This window comes from Elephantulus edwardii, unplaced genomic scaffold (genome assembly GCF_000299155.1).
Source record: "Elephantulus edwardii isolate Elephantulus edwardi_28Jun2011 unplaced genomic scaffold, EleEdw1.0 scaffold00045, whole genome shotgun sequence".
NCBI classification, from domain to species: Eukaryota; Metazoa; Chordata; class Mammalia; order Macroscelidea; family Macroscelididae; genus Elephantulus; species Elephantulus edwardii.
Window position 1 is genome coordinate 16,107,404 of NW_006399795.1, and position 21,131 is coordinate 16,128,534.

Here is a 21,131-nt window from a genome sequence, read left to right on the forward strand (position 1 = left end):
TGCGCAGGGCTGGGTACCTACCCCTCCCGACATCCTCAGATAAGATTTGCCCACCTAGCGGTACTGCTGGCCTCTTCCTTAGCCTAACCAGGATACACTGTGACCAGAATCCCAAAAACGTGTGCGGACAGGGGAGCTGACAGCAGACTCCCAAGAGAAGAATGAAGGGGGGATCCGAGAAAAGGGGAGGCTCATGTGGCTTCCAGCCTAAATGGGATCCTGGACCCCAGGGGCTGGATCTTCAGCCACCACCTATTGTGCGTTGGCTGCGCCCTGCAGCAAAAACAGGAGACTCTTCAGCCTTCATGGAACCACAGCGTTAGGAACGTTCAAGCTCTTTTTAGTAGTGTAACACATTTATCCTCTCCACCCACCTCAAGACTGGTCCAGTGGGGGGGAGTGGGGCGGGAGAAAAATGCAACAATGAATGAATGGAATTCCAAAATCTCTGTAGAAATTGAAATTAATAATAATAATTTTTAAAAGTAATTTAAAAAACAAGAAAAAAAAAGACTGGTCCTATTGGCACATGGGCGCACCAAGGCTGGACTGGAGCTGCGAGAGACCGCGGTGCTGGGCGGGGCCCCGGAGCGAGGTCTCCGTGGGTGGAACTTACAGGGGCGGGGACTTCTCTGGGCGGGGCCTCAGGAACAGGTTTTCTATTGGGCAGAGCCTCTGGGCCTCGGCCCTCTAGAGGCCGTCGTTGGGTGGGGTCTCTGGGCAGGGACTACGTTGGGCAGAGCCTCCATTGGGCAGAGCCTCGGTGGAGTGAAACCATAGGTCAGCGAAGACCCTAGGGAAGGGCCTGGTGGGCGGGATCTTCGGGAGGGACACCCCCCCTGCAGAGGGCGGGGCTCCCAGGCGGGACCTCAATAAAGCTGCACGTACACCGCCCCTCCTGCCCGCTGTCCTGGAGGATGGCCCTGGGTGCACCGGTCCCTCTCGAGCTCCTACTGCTCCTACCGCTCTGGCCACTGCCGCAGGTGGGTCGGGCTGCACCTGGGCTTGGTCCCCGAGGAGCGGGTCTGCACTTGGGCTGGGCCCCCCCCCCGGCTCATCGTTGTCCCCACAGGTGGCGTTGGGCTTCACGGACAGCAGCTGCGACAACTCGGACCAGTAAGTCTGGGGGAGGGTCCAGGCGTCCGGGCTGTGCTGGCTCCGCCTGTGGGAGGGGTCGGGCGATGAGGTCGGAGCCCGGTGCTCCGCCTGCTCCAGGTGCCGCCGTCCCCGCAGGTGCCCGCCCCAGGCCCGCTGGAGCAGCCTGTGGCACGTGGGGTAAGTGCAGGCGCGGAGTCGCTGATCCACCACGAGGGCGGCCAGGGTGGGGAGGGACCCCCACCAAGCTAAACCGCCTTCCCTAGCCCCTGCTCTGGTCCCAGGCTGTGACAGCACTGCCCTCTCAACAGTGCCAGCACCAAGATGACCTCAGAGCCACCGCCATAGCCTCCCATTGGAAACAAACTGTGGGTGGTTAGGGTATGAGTCCTGCCCTCCGTGCAGGCCCAAACCCTCTTTCCCTGTAGCCTCTTACCCTTTCCTGTGCTCCTCTTTTGCCCCTTCTGGAGGTCCCTGTCCTCAGTCATCTGGGCACACGCACTGTGCAAGCTACTGGGGACACTATGTCCTGGGAGTCAGCCCAAGGCCGCCCCTGGCCAGCCCTGGAGAGACAGCCGGATGGGCCCAGCCCAGGAGGCCCAGTGGGCTCCTTGGGCAACTCAGCCAGGGTGAAGGTCCCCAGGCTGGGAAGACACTCTCTACTTCTTTCTACTTCTGTTGTTTGTCTTCTCCTGGGCTGCGTGGCCGTGCCTAGCCCAGGGAGCAGAGGCCAGTGGCCGTGGTCAGCCCAGTGGCAGGGCCTTGCTCCTCTCACCAGGCTCATCCTGCTTGCGGTCCTCCTGCTGCTGCTGTGCGCAGTGACAGCCAGCTGTGTCCGGTTCTGCTGCCTTCGGAAACAGGCCCAAGCCCAGCCACACCTGCTGCCACCAAGGCAGTCCTGTGACCTGACAATCATCCCCGTGGACAGCGACAGCCCTGTGCACAGCACAGTGACATGTGAGTGCTCACAGACCTGGCCTGCCTGTGAGGGAAGCGGATGAGGGATGACCCTTCCCCTGACTCACTCCCTTCTTGTTCCCACAGCCTATAGCTCTGTGCAGTACCCACTGGTTATGAGGCTGCCTATGCCCTTCGGGGATCTGGACTCTGATACCATGTCCCCACCTGCCTACAGCCTGTATGTCCTGGACCTGCCACCCTCTTATGAGGAGGCAGTAAAGACTGTCAAGCCCAGCCAGCAAGATCCAGTGTCCTCCCTGAGGTCTAGCCACCCAGAGTCAGCCTCCTCCGGGAGGCCCAACCCCTTCCCTGGGGCCTCAAGCCCAGAGGCCACTCCAGAGCCCCAGGAGCCAGCCCCCAGTGACCAGGACCCCCAGCTGTAGCCCTGGTGTCACCATAAGAGTCTTCAGACTGGAAGTCTTCACACTGCTTCCTGTCACCTCAAGGAGCTGGGCACACAGGGACTTGGCGACTTGACCCCAGCGGGTCCTCACCATCTTCCCCTGGGAAGGCCAGCATCCAGCACATTGCTGCAGCCCAACTTCGTTGCTATGTAACAGCCAGAGAGGAGACGTCTGCTCACCCCACCTCGGGCAGGCAGCTGCTCCAGCCCAGCCCCTAGCTACCCGGGCAGGCCTGAGCCCAGAAGGATACTGTCAGCTGTGACGACTGCAGCTTTTCAGAAAGAGAATAAAGTTTGGATTTAAGTGGCCACTACCAGTGTGGAGAAGGCTTGGTGGGTTCGGAAGCGCCAGCAAGCCGTGGCTCTTCCTGGCCCATGCACAGCTAGGCCTGGAAGGTGGGGTCCCACAGGCAGCAAATAGACGGAGCCGCCACCCAGGCGCCAAGAAAGCAGCCACCCAGATGAGGGAAGTGGTGTCCAGTGTCTGAGCAGAAATGATCCTGCCCAAGCACACTAGAATGACTGGGCAGGAAAGTCTGCCCTCCCAAGACCGTCCCCGTAGCCACCACGCCTCCTGCCCTGGACAGAGAGATGCACCCAAGAGTCAGAACAGGCGTTTTATTGGACACTGACACCAAGCTGGTGGGGGTGGGGAGGGCGGTGGCATGCAGCTGCCCACAACGTGGCAGCTGCTCCTATTGGACCAGCTTGAAGGACTCTCCGGTCATCATAGCCACAAACTCTGGGGAAGGCAGGGCAAAGGAACAGGTCAGCTGCTGCCTGCACGGCCCGGCTGTGGGGTCTCACCCATCTCCTGCCGATATCCCAGCTCACCCTCGTAGTCAATGGTCCCATCCCCATCTTTGTCAGCTTCCTTCATCATCTGCTCAGCCTCCACCTCATTGAGGGGCTCACCAGCGTTCATAAGCACATACCTGCCAGACATCCAGCACCTCACTGCTTTGAGCTGAGCTTTGGTGGACTGGTCCAGGGATGCATTCACCCAGCCCTCCCAAGCCCTCCCAACCAGCCCTCCATGCAGCCCTCCCCCTGTCACCCACGGGATCATACTTGAGCGTGTTCCACTCAATGTAGCCCTTCCCCTCCTTGTCAAAGACTTTGAAGGCTGCCCTCAGCTCGCCCTCTTGGTTCTGGGCTTTCTCATGGTAAATGCCCATCAGCGCCAAGAAGCCATCACAGTTGAAGAACCCCTTGTCTGCAAGGAATCGAGTGAGAGACAAGTCAGGTCCCATTCTCCCACATCCTCACACATGTTCTCATCTTTCATCACTTCACACATACGTGCCCCCACCAGCCTCCTACCCACCCCAGCACCCTGGCCTCACTATCTCTGTCCACGTCCTTGGCCATGGAGGCCAGCTCGCTCTTGGTGGGGTTGATGCCCAGGAGACTCATGAGCCGCTCCAACTCGCCCGTCTTCACCTCTCCGTTGCCCTCCTCATCGAACATCTCGAAAACCCCCTTGTACTCCTTGATCTGTTCAGCTGTCAAGCGTTCCGCCTGTGGGGCACATGCTGACCCCCTCATCAGGGGCTCCAGGGCCCCAGTCAGATCTCAGCCCTCCTCTGTCCACAGGAGGGTTGGGGTCCTTGGCGACGTAATGCAAGGCACCTTTCCATTGTCTATCCACTTGGAAACCCTCAGTAAGGGCCTATGACTCAAAAAAAAAAAAGGCCCCAGCCCTGGCAGGGCCCATGCACCCCTCCAGGGCCAAGGGGCCCCAGCAGTATTAAGGGTCAGCAGAACCACCAGGCAGTTGAAAGGAGAAAAGAAATTTAAGCAGAAGCCAGGTATGGGGAGCCAGGTGTGGAAGGATCAGGTGTTGGGGACCTGGTGTGGAAGGGTCAGGACACAGGTCTGTGATATGAGGGAGCAATGGGGCTGGAAGGGCAAGTGAGCCAAACCATTGGGTCAAGGTAATGGAGCCAATTGAGAGTAGAGAATGGCTACCTTGGATTAGCTCAGAGACAGCCCAGCCCCGAGCCAAGGCAAAGGTGCCAGGGGAAGGGGGCAGGCTCCAGAGCCTAGGATCTGGCCATCCCTGCCCGCTACTACTACCACTGAAACAGATCACGGGACCGGTTCAGAAAGGACAGTTCCACCCCAGCCAGCAATCATAGGCCACACAGGGTTCTCAGGACCATCTCCCCACCTCCACACCTTGGTCCCTTCCCTTGGCCTAAAGCCCTATCTTCAGCCCTCCTCCACCTCCCTGGCCCCATGCGATCCCATCTCTGACTCAGATCACAACCCAACCTCTCAGATATTCTGGGACCTGATGGGGCCTTACCATGGCTGTAGCTGTTCTAGGACCCTGCAGGGCTGGTGGCTCAGAACTGCTGTGGGCAGAACATGCAGGCAAGGGGTGGCTGTGGGGTTTTAGCTGGGCCTGGATGTCTGGGGTCCCTAGGGTCTGAATTCCAAAAGCCTTTTATGGCCGGGGAGATCCTGTGGCCCTATTTTGGGATGAGCTCAGCCCCTCCCCATGGAGCCTCTTCCTGGCTGTCCTCAGCTTAGGCATGCCCTGGTCCCCAAACTCTCCCTAGGACCCTGGGCCTCAGTCAAGGCTTGTTGTCACTGCTCATGCCTCAGCCCACCTGGGGGTCTGAGCAGAACAGATGGTCTGGGCACCAAGAGCTGGCTCAGAGCAGAGGGCAGGGAGAGGGACAGGGGTGTTTCTCACATGGCTATTTCCTCTTTACTGAGTCATCACTCATCTGACTCTATTTCCCTGGAAATATCCCCTCCCCCCATTCAGCTGCAGGACTCCAGCACGGTCTGCCATTGCTTGTTCACGAGATTTCTTGATGGAGATCCATTCTGACCAAGTGGACTCTCATGTCCCCAGGTCCCAGCGCCCACCTGTGCTAGTCCACTGCAGGAAGGCTAGGCACCTACAGCCTTGAAGATGTCAGAGCTGGGCTTTGGCTGGGGCCGGAAGAGACAGACAGAGCTGGGGCCAGGCCAGCTCCCTAGGCAATCCGACTATTCTGGGGGTTTGCGGGGAAACCTGACCACCTCACTGAAGGCCACACGTCCATACATGTGGGCTCAGGCTCCTTCAGACACACATACACTGACATAATGTGGACTTGCTCTCATGCACACACATACATGCACAAACACAACAACCACGTCCCTGTCTGCATCTAACGTGACAGACAGCTCTGATGGGAACCTTGGGCTCTCCACACTGTCATCAGGTCCTTCCTGTCCTCTGCGGGCTGTGGATATAAAGCCTGCTGGGCTGGCCAAGGTGATTGGCAGTTTGAGTGTGCAAGTCAGGGCACTTGTGAGAAACTGGGCATTTCTTTTATTTGCACCTGCTCCCCATCCAACATAGTCACAGCTCAGGAACCCACCTAGTTCCCTTCAACTCTGTGTGTGGCTCCTACACACACACACACACACACACACACACTGTGAACCAACACTCAGAAGGCACATAACTGCCTGACAAGTCTGAGCAGGTGAAGAGCCTGGTGTCCCCGCCAGCCCTATTCCTGGCCTGCCAAAATCCACAGCATGGGGACACTTCCCGCTGAGGCCGGGGCCAGCTGCTGAAGTCGCAAGAATTGTGCTGACAGATGCAGGGAGTGAGATCCAAAAGGAGCCAAGGCTTGGGCCAGGAGCATCTCCATCCTGGTCATTCCCTGCTGTGTAAGAACTGGAACAGGGGCCAGTTCAAGGGGTCCCTTCTATGAGCCCAGTCCTCCCTGGCCCTGGTTCAGCCATCCTGCACCGAACATGTTTGCATGGAACATGGCTCTGGAAGGTCATAGCGTGCACAGCAAGGTCACTCTGGCTGCCTTGTCTCAGGACTCTCAAAGAACGTGGAAGGCCACCTGGAGCTACAGAGACATGGGGATAGTTTTGACTGCGATATTGGCAGCTTCACCACCATGATTTCCTTTACATGTTCTTCAAAACACAACGGGTGGGAGGCGAGGGCTCAGCTCACTCTCTGCCTAGACCTTTGTCTTGCAGTATTTCTGGTTCCAGATGTCCACGTGGCCTTGAGATTCAGAAACAAAATTGTGCTTCCTGGAACCCAAGTTAGAGTAAGGCAGACCTCCAAATCCTCATGCTTCAGAGGGGCAAGATGCAAAGGTGGCCTCACTACTTAGCAATAATAGACTCCTAGATGGGATGTAAAGTCCTCACTGCTTTCTCTCAGAAATCCCAAAACATTGAGCATAGCAATTGGAAGCCAATTAGCATTTTGGTGCAACAGGATGATGTCTGTCACCCTAAACTCAGCAAGTTACGAGCACTGAAGGGATGGGGAGGAGTCACATGATTGGAGGGAGAACCCTAAGATCTGCAAAAAGAAGAAGGTTGTCAGACGGGGGACCTTAAGCCCTGAGAATTCATGAAGACTCCAGATATCTAGGCAGGCAGCCTAGGGAAGAGGCCAGAACAGCAGGGCCTTTTATTTCAAGGCCATCCTCTGGCTGCCTCTGGAGTGGGGTGTGTGCAGCATGGAGGGCAGCAACTGCAGATGTGACCTGTAGATACGGGGCTCAAGGAAGATAGCATATGTGGTCATAGGACCCCAGCCCTTTTTTCTCTACCCAGTTCCAAGTTTAAGCCAGTGCCTCCCGCAGGCAAGAGAGCAATAAGTCTTTCCTGGAGAGACTGAACCTGCAGGTAGGAGACCCACAGACACTGCCATTCCACTTAGGGGTGCTACTTTCTCCAGGGCAGCCTGACTTCAGAACCTCCTTATCTGATCCAGGCAGGAACAGGAAGTGGCAATCTCTGTGAGCCCACATGGGACCTTCTCCAATGAGATGTGACTTCCCCCTCTGCCCTATCCTGCCTGCACTCTTCCGCTTTCACGGAGACTGACCCTGACATGTACCTTTTACTCCAACCTCAATTTCAGCATCAGCTTCCAGAATATTCCAGTTACAGATGGACCAGGAGAGAAAATGAGGGGTGTGGTAGCAAACACCAGGGCCCAACTGATGGTCCAGGGCATGCATATCCTTGAAGCAAATCACCTGCTGTACTCTTCATTGGTGGAGAGTGGAAGGGAAGTGTGAGGAAGTCTGATGGCTGTTGCCAAGCACTGCTATTGCTCTCTAGGAAAGCTGTTGTTGTTATTATGTGTTTTAGAGTTGGACGCAACTCCTTGCTGATCCTCAAGCGTGTTTTCAGAGGATATAAATCGCCTGGGAAGAGATTGCCCATCAATGCCAGGGGTGAGCACCAGCTGCCTCTGCTTTCTCCCAGCTTCTTTTTACTCCACTCCCGAAGCAGGAAAACAGAGAAACTGAGGTTCAAGCCAGGACTTCAGAGGAGCTGACTTCCACCTGCAGGTAAAGGCCCACTAAAGCAGGTATGCTAGGCCAAGGTCAGGGCCATGATAAGGAAAATATAAATCCTGACACGTAAGTGGGGACATTTGGGGAAGCGCCCCAAAGACACTGTCCAGAACCCTCTGAATCTCAGCAGGTATAGTTTTGCTCCCTTCATCCTGTGAAAGAGCATGAAAATCCTCACAACCGAGTCCATAACCAACATGACAAGTGGTGAAGGAAATGAGGACACCAGGGACTTCATCCTGGTTGGATGAACAATCAACACCTATGGAAGCAGCAATAAGGAAATCAAACGATAGACTGCCTTGGGCAAATAGGCTGCAAAAAACCTCTTTAAAGAATTAAAAAGCTATTTTGCTTGACCCAAGCCAGGCTATTTCATACTTGTTTCAAATACTTCAGAAGGCTGAACAATGAAAAAGGAAGACTGAAGAATTAGTGCATTGAAACTATGGTGTCGACAAAAAGAATAGTGAATGCATCGTGGACTGCCAGAAGAACAGCCAAATCCACCTTGGAAGACGTACAGTCAGAATGCTCCTTAGAAGCAAGGATGTTGAGGGATGTGTCTCACTCCGGCCAAGTTATTAGCAGAGGCCAGTCCTTGAAGAACAGCATGCTGGGTAGAGCAGGGGGAAACGAGGAGACCCCAATAAGGCGGGTTGGCACAGTGGGTGCAAAAATGGGTTCAAACATAGCAACAACTGTGAATATGATGCAGAACCAGGGGGTATCAAGGGGTTGTTGTTGTTGTTGTTGTTGTTGATTGCCGTTGAGTCGAGTGCAACTCATAGCGACTCTAGAAACAGAAGACCTAATGCCTTTCCATAACTGTCATCACTTCTCCAAGTTCACAGAGTTTCCAGAGGCATGTGGTTTAGGAAGTGGATGCCACTCCTGCTTCCAAACCTGTTTTACAACTGGGAGCTCCACCAAACACCGTCCACATTGGGAAACCATTCTGGTATTTGATACCTCAATGGCACAAGGTTCAGCGTCACAGCAACCCAGGTTACTTAATACAACACATTGACAAAGAGTGAATGTACAAAGTGGAAGAATATTCCTCCAATATAACAGCACTAGTCTCATATAGCAGTGGTTAAGTGAATACGACTGAGAGTAAGCTTTGCACAAAAGACCTGAATGCTGTTTTATAACTAACCTCATTTCTGTACATTTAGAGAATTTGTAGAGTTTCCAGAGGCATCTAGTTTAGGAAGTGATTGCCACTCCTGCTTCCCAGCATAAATCAGTCTGGAAGCTCATCCAATCATTATAAATAATGGATAACCATTGTGGTATTTGACAAGACTATGGAACAGTGTACAGCTTCACAGCAACACCAAGTTGTTCAGTTCAGCAAATAGACAAAAGATTGCTGTGTTATTTAAGGAATATTCATTCAAAAATTAATAAATTTGACAGACATATACTCTTTATAAACTTAATAGAAGGGTTTATTGTTCAAAATTACTGTCTTAGCCATCAACTTTTCTTTCATCACATGAATGGGTGGTTATTGGTAGGTGTCATCAAATGGAGTATGACTCATAGTGACCCTATGAACAACAGATCTGAACCCTGTTCTGTCCTGTACCACCCTCTCACTTCTTGACACACAAGAGCCCATTGTGGTAGTCATCATGTCAATCCACCTGGTTGAACGTCTTCTCCTTTGTTGACCCTCTGTCCTTCCAAGCATCATGTCCCTCTCCTAGGAGTAGCTCCTCCTAGCAACATGCCCGAAGTACGTGAGGTGAAGCCTCATCATCCTTGCCTCCAAAGAGCACTCCAGCTGCACCCTTTCCAAGACACCTGAATGGGAGTGAACTTAAAATAGGGTATGTATAAAGTTGTCATAATGGGATTGGCCAGTTTTTCCATCCCACTAAGTTAAATTGAGCAGATCTGATTTATTTTCAGAGGTCTGGATCACATTGTTCTGTTTGTTTGGTGTTGTTTTTGTTTTTGGGTGGGGTTTTTTTTGTGTTGGTTTTTTTTTTTTTGTATGTACCATCAAATTGGATCTGACTAGTACAGGAGATTGCCCCTCCTTCTCTGGCAGAGCATCTGGTGGATTCGAACTACGTACCTCTGGGATTGCAGAGCAGCTTTTTGCCACTAGGCCACCAAAGCTCCTCAAATTGAACAGATCTGACAGTGGAGGAGGAGACTATCAAGGATGAGGAAGCAACGAATGCAGCACCTGTCCTTCGGGACCAGAGAATCCTGCATCAGTCAGATCAGAGTCCACACAAAAGCAAGGGCAGCCTGAGCAGAGAATCAGAGATTGACTTGAGACACAGCTGACTGGAGATTGCCATCTCGTGGAGCCAGAGCCGGGGGCTTTTTCCCCAAGGTTGCTGGGCAAAGGTTTGCAGGAGGATGCAAATGATTATAACCTTGTTTGCTAAAACTGAGGAAGACTTGAAGCACTTGCTGCAAAAGAGCAAAGGTTGTTGTCATCAATATGAATTGAAGCTCAACATCAAGAAGACAAAAAATTCTCACCACTGGGCCTATTGGCAGCACTATGTTAGGTGGAGAAGAGATTGAGCTTGATAACAATTACAGCTTGCTTGGCTCCACAATCAACACTCTTGGCACCAGCAGTCAGGAAATTAAAAGATGAATTGTACTGGGAAAATCTGCTTCAGGGACCTCTCCAGAGTACTGAAATACAATGATGCCAGTCTAAGGTGCATTTAATCTGAGTCATGGTCTTTGCAATTACTTGCTATGCATCAGAGAGCTAGACAATGACTAAGGATGACAGAAGAAGAATTGATGCCTTTGAGTTGTGGTGCTGGAGAAGAGTCTTGAACATACCATGGGCCACCAAGAAAACAAATAAGTCTGTCTTGGAGAGGGTGAAACTAAGTTTCTCCTTGGAGGCTAGGATTTTGAAGCTCTATCTTACATACTTTGGGTACATGACCAGCAGGGACCGGTCCTTGGAGAAAGACAGCGTTCTTGGGAGGGTGGAGGGACAGCACAGGAGAGAAAGACCCTGATAAAATTTACTCATACAGTACATTGGGTAATGGGAGTAGGTATGTCGGAGTCAATGAGACTGGCTCAAAATAGGGCAGAGTTTAGAGCTGTTGTACACAGGGTTGCTATGAGTCACAGGCAGCTTGAAGGCACGTAACAACATCAATAGTAGGGTGGAGCTTGTAACCCATCCTAAACATCTCTCCTTAATATAGTGATTGTTATCTCATCTTGGTCTTCCTCTCCTGTATTGCACCTCCACCCTTCCGAGCATGATGTCCCTTTCTAAGGACTGGTTGCTCCTAGCCACATGCCCAAAGTATTTGAGATAGAGCTTCAAAATTCTTGCCTCCAAGGAGCAAACTGATTTCACCCTCTGCAGGACAGACCTGTTTATTCTCCTGGAAGAACATGGTATATATGTTCAACACTCTTCTCCAACATCACAACTCTAAGGCATCGAACCTTCTTCTATCATCATTAATTATTGTCCAGCTCTCTAATGCATAGCAAGCAATTGCAAAGACCAAAGCCTGTATCAAGCACACTTTGGCCTCCAGACTGACATCGTTGCTCTTCAGTACTCTAGAGAGGTCCCTGAGAGCAGACTTTGCCAATGCATTTCATCTGTTGATTTCCTGATTGCTGGTGCCAAGAGGATTGATTGTGGAACCAGACAAGCTGAAGTTGTTAATAACCTCAATCTCTTCTCCATCTCTCATGGCGCTGTCAATTGGGCCAGTGGTGAGAATAATTGTTTTCTTGATGTTGAACTTCAGTCTATAGTAAAGGCTACATTCTTTGGCCTTCTGTGGCAAATGTCTCATGTCCTTCTCAGTTTCAGCAAGCAAAGTTGTGCCATCTGCATAACACAGGTCGTTGATGAGTCTTCCTCCAATTCTGATGCCACATTCCTCCTTATAGAGCCCAGCCTCCTGAATGATCTGTTCTACATATAAATTAAAAAGGTATGGAAATAGGATGCATCCCTGATGCACACCTTTCCTGATCCTGAACCATGCAGTGTTTCCTTGCTTTGTTTTGAGGACTGCTTCCTGGTCCCAGTATAGGTTCCACATGAGCACAATTAAGTGTTCTGGGATCCCCATTCTGGAGAAGGGATCTCCACAGTACTAGTTGTTTTTATGTGCCGTCGAGTCGCTTGTGACTCATAGCAACCCTATGTACAACAGCCCTGAAACCTGCTCTACCCTGTGCCACCTTTATTGTTTCCAACACACCTACCCTCATTCCCCAGTCACTGCATCAATCCATTTCATTGAAGGTCTTTCTCTCTTGTGCTATTTATCCACCTTTTCAAGCATGATGTCCCTATCCAAAGACCAGTCCCCCCTTGCAATATGCCCAAAGTATGTCAGACAAAGCCTCAGAATCCCTGCCTCCAAGAAGCAGCCTTGTCTCACCCTCTGTATGATGAAGGAACTCTTAAATTCAAGAGATACTGGCCACAGCATAAGAAATTGGCAGCAGTACGAGGTGTTCAGGATCACAGAAGTCCCAACAGCTTGAGACTTAAGCCATCACACCAAGGGCTGGATAAGGAGAGAGAGGTGTTAAATGGTGTAGGTGGAAGTTAAAAGAAATACTGGTGAAATAGGGAAAGGGGTGGGTCAAGACACACGTGCCAAGTTGAGGGGTAGCAACAATAAATCTATCAGTCATTTCTATAAGTGGGTAAATGTCTTTCCTCTGGTTCCCTCTATAAAATGCTTGTCTATCAGATACTATTCTTAAAAAAAAAAAGAAAGAAAGAATTAAGGCAGACCAGGAAGAAGGAATGGCCATCCATTTCCAAAATAACAGGTCTTCAAAAACCCTATGTACCCCACTAGAGGCTTATAGCAGCTCATGGGATCTCAGTGCTAGGTGCTTTCTCTTGTGGAACACTTGCCTCGGACATAGAATCCAGCCTGCATCACCCACAGTTGCCATCCAGCTGCATATACTTGGACCTGGAAGCAGTCCTCAGAACAGAGGAAGGAAACACTGCATGGTTCAGGACCAGAAAAGGTGTGCATCAGGGGTGCATCCTATTTCCATGTTGTTGTTATGTGCTGTCGAGTGGCTTGCGAATCATAGCGACCCTAACAGCCCTAAACTCTGCTCTGTCCTGTACCAATCACACTGTCTCTGACACACCCATCCCAATTATCCCAGTCACTGAATCAGTCCACCTCATAGAGGGCCTTCCCCTCCTGCGCTATCCCTCCACCCTCCCAAGCATGATGTCCCTCTCCAAGGACTGGTCACACCTTGCAACATGTCCAAAGTATGTTACATGAAGCCTCAGAATCCTTGCCTCCAAGGAGCCTCCCGGTTTAGCCCTCTCCAGGATGAATCTGTTTGTTTTCCTAGCAGTCCATGGTACCCTCAATACTCTTCTCCAGCACCACAGCTCAAAGGCATCAATTCTCCTTTGAGCTGTGGTGCTGGAGAAGAGTACCTATTTCCATACCTTTTTAATTTATGTGTAGAACAGATCATTCAGGAGGCTGGGCTCTGTGAGGAGGAATGTGGCATCAGGATTGGAGGAAGACTCATCAACAACCTGTGTTATGTAGAGGATACAGCTTTACTTGCTGAAACTGAGAAGGACATGGGACAACTGACAGTCTACAGGATCCTGACCCACTGCTCACCAGTTCCTGCAAAATCAGCCTGCTTAGCTATGGTCACATGAGTCATTCCCCTGACACGTCCGAGTCTCTGGGAGACCTCCTGTGAACCACCGAATCCCAAGGACATAGCAGAGGTAGGGAACTGAACAAAGGAGAAGCTATTGATGCTGGAAATCTTGGACTTTTATGGCAGGTCAAGCACTTGGGACAATATTGACTCGACACTTCTTATAACTGATCTGCTACTAATCTTGTTGCTGTTGTTGTTGATTGCCTTCGAGTCAAGCACGACTCATAGCGACCCTATGAACAAAAGGCCTGAAGCCCCTGCATAGCCATCAACATTTATCAATGTTCATAGAGTTTCTGGAGGCATGTTGTTTAGGAAGTGGATGCCACTCCTGCTTTCAACTACTAATCTCAGCAGAACGAATTCTGAAAATCACACCTTATAACTGTAAGTAGGGTTCTGTGAGGTCTGTATGGTCATTTCAGTGAATTTTGGATCCCATAAAGCAGTGAGATTGGGTTGGAATAAGTAGTAGGTGTATGAGCTTGGGAGACCATGTGTGACCTTTAGAGGACTTGGTTTTGTATCGTGGATGTTGTTGATGGGACAGTTTCCCTTTGCGGAGTTAGTACACGTTAGACTCGGCCACCCTCACACTGTCTATATTCATTTTACAACCAGATAGTGCTGTGTTTTGTTACACATGAGTCACCATGTATTAGAGCCACTCGAAGGTACTTCATTGTACCTGTACACCTCAATACATCTCCCCCACAGCAGAAGAAAGTTCAAGGCTCTTTCCCATCCCCACCCCAATCCAAGGAAATATTTGTCATTTCAAAATCCCCACCTGCCCTGCTCTCTTGTCCATTAGGCTGGAAAGGGGGGTTAAGTGGCAACATAACCCTGTTCTGGACGCACTGGGACTGATAAGAGGTCATGCCCACAGGAACTGCAATCACACTGGCAGAAGCCAGGGAAACTGGCTGCATTTGAGGGTCTCTATTAAGCAGGAGTGGCATCCACTTCCTAAACATCATGTCTCTGGAAAGTCTATGAACTGTGATAAATGTCGATAGTTATAGAAAAGCTTCAGGTCTTTTATTCATAGGGTCGCTGTGAGTCTTGCTTGACTCGACGGCAATCAACAACACAACACTGAGGAGGCTAGTCTACTCTAAGTGTGCTCTGCTGTACATAGTGGTTTGGAAGGCCTGCTATATTTGAGAAATGGATGGTAATCCTTCTTCCTAGTTTGTCTTGATGTAGATGCTTAGTTTTAGAGCAATATCTAACAGACAAGCATTTTACCAAGCAGATAAAAGACCCTTCCATTACAGAAATAACCAATACATTCAGTGTAACCTCCACCCAAGCACATGTGTCTTGTCTCTTCCCTCTCCCTGCTACATCACCATTCCTTGCACTCCTGCCTAACTGGTCAAATCCTCCCTTCCCCAGCCACCTCTTGATATGATAGCTTAGTCCACAGGTCACTGGAGCAATGGGGGTTGGTGTGTCAGAAGTAGAGAGACTGGCTCAGGATAGGGCAGGATTCAGAGCTGTTGTACACAGGGTCGTTGTGAGCCGCAGGCAACTCAACAGCACATAATAATTAAGAAGGCTGGGGAGCTCTGGTGGCTTAAAGGCAAGCAGCTGCGCTGCAATCCTGAAGGCACGCAGTTGGAATCCGCCGGCTGCTCTGCAGGGGAAAGATGGGCAATCAACTCCTGTACGATTTCCTGCCTCTGAAAATCTGCTGGAGGGTCAGTAAGGGCTCAGTTTCCACTCGATGGTTCTCAACGACACAACAACATTACGGAGTCTGGGACACATGCTTGGCAGGCCCTCTCTCCATCACCCAATGGCATCTCATTGCCAACTTCCTGCTTCCTGAGAACTTTGTACTGCAGCGTCTGCCCAGGGCTTCCTCCAACCTACGGAGCTCCGAGTCCTCGGCCACCCTTTGCTTTGCAAGTGGGGCCGCCCTGAAGGTTCCCGGTCTCTGAGGATCGAGCTCAAATGTCCACAAGGACACCCTCATCTCCTTCCCTTTCTTGCCCCACTACTTTCTACCCTAGTTGGAGTTTCTTGGGACTTCGGAATAAACTGGGTGCTGGTGAGTCCAGGAGAGCCTTGCATGGACAAGGGATATAAAGAAAGTGAAGCCAAAACACTAGACAAGCAAATTGTTTAAAATGGGAGGGGACACCCAGACAACCCCCCATGCTCCTGTCATTGTTTACTGGATGAGAGTAGATGAGAGCGACTGACTTATACTTTAAATGCAATGGGAATATTGTAAGGTAACCATCAAAATAATAGAAGTAGATTGTATGACTTCTTTTTTTTTATTTTATTATTTTATCTGACTCCTTCTCCAGCAGAGCACCTGGTGGATTCGAACCACATACCTCTGGGCTTGCAGTACAGCTTCTTGCCACTAGGCCACCAGAGCTCTCTTAGACTGTATGACTTCTACATCTGGGGAAAAAAGGAATAAAGCAACTATTATAAACTAAGCAGGACACAGGAAGAGAGAAAGAAGCATAAGAAAGTTGTGAAGACATTTAACCTACAAGGAGAGGGAGCCAAGTCCCCAGCCTGGCGTGGAGCTGTGTTTCTTGGTATCTTTCCAAGGAAGACTGTGTTGTGGGAGAGGAGAGAGAAGAACTTCCTCATGGAGAACTACAGCAAGCCTCAGTCAGGTGACCAAGGTCAACATCAGTGATGAGTCATGTGAGAGCACGTGCCTTTGATGTGATGTGTTGAGAAAGACACTTCCACCCTGTGATCTTCCTCACCAACAACACACGAGCATTGTTGTTGTTATTGCCTAGTTCAAGGTGACCTCGTATGTACAGATTAAAACTGTGTTCAGTGGCGTTTTTAAGATGCTGACCTTCCTAAAGTCCACTACCAAGCTTTACTTCAAGGTATCTCTGATTGAGTTTGAACCCCCAACCTGGTAGTTAACCTTTGGTGCCACCTAGAGACTCCAAAAATGTATCACCCCAGTCTAATTATGAGAAAGATTGAACTCTATGAAGAAGAATGTGGCATCAGGATTGGAGGAAGACTTGGCACCAACCTGTGTTATGCAGATGACACACAACCTTGCTTGTAGAAAGTGATGGATTGAAACACTTACTGAAAAGCAAAGAGTACAGCCTCCAATATGGGTTACATTTCAGCATCAAGAAACCAAAATCCGCACCAGAGGGCTAATAGGTAACATCATGATAAAAGGAGAAAAGACTGAAGTTGTCAACTATTTCATTTTCCTTGGATACACAATCAACACACATGGTAGCAACAGTCAAGAAATCAAAAGTCATGTTGCACTGGGGGAAATCTGCAGTCAAGGACCTTCTCCAAAGTGCTAAAGAGTAAGGATATCAACCTAAAGACTGAGATGTACCTTATCCAAGCCAAGATCTTTTCTATTGTCTGTTATGCATCTAAAAGTTGTGCAACGAATAAGGAAGATCAAAGAATTGATGTCTTTGCATTGTGATGTTGAATATACCATCAACTGCCGCAAGAACAAATAAGTCTGTCTTGGAGGCAACCAGGGTGCACCTTAGAGGCCGGATGATGACACTTCATCTCACATACTTTAGGTGTATTGTTAGAAGGGGCAACTCCTTGGAAAAAGACATCATGCTGGGAAAGAGAGAAGGTCATTGAAAAATCAGAAGGTTCTCAACAAGATTAGTTGACTCAGTAGCTATGCACAATGGGTTCAAGCATGGCAATGATGATAAAGATGGTGCAGGATAGAGCAAGGTTCCAATCTGTGGTTCAAAGGACGGCTATGAGTTAAACTGGCCTGCATGGCACCAAACAACAGCATAATGTTAATGTGGCAGGATTGGAAGCCATGCTGTAAAGACACGATTAAAATCTCATGGCCTGCTCCCTAGTGAGCTCTGATTGCTTAGCCTGAAGGCAGTTCTGCTGCCAACCCCCACTTCTTTCTGGTGGTTCGAGCCCACTGGTAGCTCCTTGGAGAAAGATGGGAGATCTGCCTCTGTGCTATTTACAGTCAGGGAAACCTGCTGGAGTGTCAGCTATGAGTTGCTTCCAACCCAAGATAGTGAGTTGGGGTTTATCTGATGGGAGAGTAGTCTCCTTGGAGATGGGGCTGTGTTGAATATGTATGTTTGGACTCTGCAGACTGAGGAGCTTTGCCTTTATGACATAAGACTGCCTGGCTCCAGATTTGAACTAGCAGCCTCCCACGCATACTGACTGTAGGCTCATTAGTGCCCAATGCCAGCCATCTAGGACCCTGCTCCCCAGTGTGAATTCACAAGCCCCTAACTCTGGGAGTTTCCAGAGTCAGCAACCTGAGACCCCGCTGCCTGCTGTCAATCTGGACCTGAGGCAAGACCTGACGGGACTCCAACAACATTAAAACTTCCATTTTTCCATGTCTTCTCTTTCCTTGTAGTCTTAAACCAAACTGGGGGAGACCATTCTATGTTTAAAGATGAAGTACCGGCCTTTACACTAGTTTTAGCAGCCTACCCCAGGTTATGTTGAGATTGTTGACGGCTTCCATTTGCTTGGCTCTACAATCAACACTCTTGGTACCAGCAGCCAGGAAATTAAGAGACGAATTACAATGGGAAAGTCTACTGTCAGAGACCTCTCTAAAGTACTGAAGAGCAACAGTGTCAGTCTGGAGACTGCATCTGATACAGGCCATAGTCTTTGCAGTTACTTCCTATGCATCAGAGAGCTGGACAATGACTAGGGATGATAGAATGAGAACTGATGCCTTTGAGCTGTGGTGCTAGAGAAGAGTATTGAATATACCATGGATTGCCAGGAGAATAAACAAGTTCATCCTGAAGAGGGTGAAGCCAGGCTGCTCCTTGGAGGCAAAGATTCTGAAGCTTCATCTAATATGCTTTGGACATGTTGCAAGGCAGAATCAGTTCTTGGAAATAGACATCATGCTTGGGAGGGTGAAGGGACAGCGCAGGATAGGAAGACCCTCGATGAGATGGATTGACTCAGTCACCAGGGTAATAGGGACAGGCGTGTCAGAGATAATAAGATTGGCAAGGAATAAAGCAGGGTTTAAGATTGGCAAGGAATAAAGCAGGGTTTAGGGATGTTGTACATAGGGTCACTATGAGTCGCAGGTGACTCGACAGCACATAATAACAACAACCACTACCATCCCAGGTTATATAAGGGAGATCAAGCCCACATCCTGGAGCATAGGGCAGCTCTGTCTGCAGGCTTATGTTTAACTAGTTCCTCATAAGATGTTTTCCAGAATCACGGTTTGAGTCAGGCTCCCAAGCAAGCACAATGTCTCAGACAGGGATCGCTGGGTAATCTTACATAATGGGTGAGAGAAAACAGAGTTCCCTCAGTCGGGTTCAGATCAGTACCTTAAGGGGCTATGGATGTGCAAGATCCCAGACTAAGCCAACCAATCCCAGAGCCTTTGCAAATCCTAATTGATAGAGCACTTTTTTTCCATACCCTCGTCTTTTCTCTCCTATCTCCAAAATAAAAATGAATAAATGTGATGCCCTTTTCTCACTAAAAATCTTTTCTAAGTCCTAGAAGCCTTCTCTTCTGGGAAACAGAGACCAGAGTTCCACAGCCCTCTCTGCCCCTGCTTGTGTGTCATCTCAAATCCCTAAAAGCTGCCTCTGCTTAATAAAGCTTTGTTTGTGTGGAACCACTGAGCCTCTCCTGGTCATTCTTGGTCAGGAGAAGACAAAGGACCCTACACTGAAACAACTCCCAGCCAGGGACCATAATCCTGGTTTGACAGGTTTCTGGTGACCACCTGAAGGGACAGAAAGCATCCCCAAAAGCCAGAGCAAAGACCTGAGGGCGGGAGGTCCTGCAGAACCGCAGTGGATGAGAGCAAGCAACTGCCAGGGCCTGGTTCGTCTTGAGCGCCTCCTTGTGGCGAGTAGCCTCTCCACCCCAATTCTTGGTTCCCTCAAGCGACAGGAACAAACCCCCTAGTTTCCCCATCTTTCTTTTAGAATGCTTTTATATACTTATGGGTCGCTGGTTTTGTTATCATTTGAGATAATACAGACCTGAAAACTGAGAACCTAGAATTGAAAAGTCATTCACAAGAGCTCATTACCCACCAGGAGCTCCACAAACTAAGGGTTCTCCATCCCAATGAAGCACTCCACCGAGAGGTTTAAGTCCTCAAGAAGAAAGTTAAAGTCTTCAAGAGGCGAGGGGAGGTCATTGTTGTTGTCAGGTACCATTGAATCGACCACAACTCACTGTAACCCTGTAAACAATGAATCTGAAACTTGCCCTAACCTGTGCCATCCTCCTCATCGCTGATATACTCAAGCCCATAGTTACAGTCACTGGGTCGGTCCATCTTGTGAAGTCTTCCCCTCTTTCCCGGGCCCTCTACCCTACCAAGCATATCTTTTTCCAAGGACTCCTAACAACACTCCCAAAACATGTGAGACAAAGTTTCGCCACCATCCTTTTGTCTAAGTACCTTGGTTGCACTTTCTCCAAGTTCAGAGCTATTATGCATAGGGTAGCTATGAGTCGTGGTCTCCTCAAAGGCACATAACAACAACAACCATTCCCTATCTATCTGAGAAGAACTTAAAGAATTGAGGGTAATGAACTTATCAGGAATACATCAATATTGAGATAATTTACTACTGGCTAATATAGGGTTGCTATGATTCACCAAGCCAAAGGTGGGGTGACTATTAATCTGCCGCCCTCGGGCCTGTCTTTCATTATTTTTGTTCAGACATTCCTCTAGGTCATATAGCCCTGGTGTACAAGTTGCCGTCCTGCGGTCACTTGTGGTTGCTGTGAGGCTGAACACTGTGACACTGATGTGTCAAATGCATTAATGGTTGGCTACCCAATGCGGACAGAGAGTGGGGTGGAGCTCCCCAATTAAAACAAGCTTGGAAGGAGGAGTGGCATCCACTTCCATAATAGCTTGCCTCCGGAAACCCTATGAACCTGGAGAGAGGAAGAAAGGCACCCACGTGTCGAGGACTAGCCTTCATAGGGTTGCTATGAGTCGTTTGCGACTCAACGGCACTTAACAACAACAACATGATTCACCTATGACTTGAAGGCACTTAATAACTACAACAGCATAGAGAGAGATCAGTTGGCCTAGTGGACAGAAAGTGATGCTACCAAGCCAAAGGTAGGTGACTTTAATCCATGGCACTCAGGCCTGTTTGGTTGGGGGGTTTTTTGTGGTTTTTTTTGTGGTCTTTTTTTTTGTCAAACATTCTTCTAGGTCATATAGCCCTGGTCTGTCCACTTGCTGTACCTAGGTAACTTGTGGTTGCCTTGAAGCTGAACACTGTGACACTGCTGTGTCAAATGCTATATTGGTGTGATTAACTGCTTCTGAAAACCTACTGAAGGGTCAGCTATAGGTTGGTCCTACTCAGTAATATACAAGAACAATAGCAAGATAAAGAGAAGTTCTAACGAGAACACTGTTGTTGTTTGTTGTTATAAAGCCATCGAGGTGCTTGTGACTCAGAGTAACCCTATGTACAAGAGCCCTAAACACCTTCTATCCTGTGCCAACCTCGCCATCTCAAACACACTCATTCCCACTGCTCCAGTCACAGAATTGGTCCATCTCATCGAGGGTCTTCCTCTCCTGTGCCGTCCCTCCACTC

The 21,131-nt window shown here is 49.6% G+C and overlaps 2 protein-coding genes across 2 annotated transcripts in view; one reads left to right on the plus strand and one right to left on the minus strand.

The window, feature by feature from the left end:
* The first annotated feature begins 917 nt into the window (after nt 1-917).
* Nucleotides 918-2,438, plus strand: TMEM52 (transmembrane protein 52). Its single transcript, XM_006885934.1, has 5 exons — nt 918-983; nt 1,073-1,116; nt 1,234-1,275; nt 1,874-2,052; nt 2,140-2,438. Exons 1-5 carry the CDS (start codon nt 918-920, stop codon nt 2,436-2,438), a joined length of 630 nt encoding a protein of 209 aa, XP_006885996.1.
* A 715-nt stretch (nt 2,439-3,153) lies between these two features.
* The window catches only part of CALML6 (calmodulin-like 6), a 62,449-nt gene continuing 44,471 nt past the window's right edge, over nt 3,154-21,131 (minus strand). Inside the window, exons 3-6 of the mRNA XM_006885935.1 lie at nt 3,805-3,979; nt 3,530-3,674; nt 3,293-3,393; nt 3,154-3,200 (exon numbers count right to left, since the gene is read on the minus strand). Of these exons, the coding sequence (XP_006885997.1) occupies nt 3,154-3,200; nt 3,293-3,393; nt 3,530-3,674; nt 3,805-3,979 (468 nt within the window). The remainder of the gene's footprint in view (nt 3,201-3,292; nt 3,394-3,529; nt 3,675-3,804; nt 3,980-21,131) is intronic.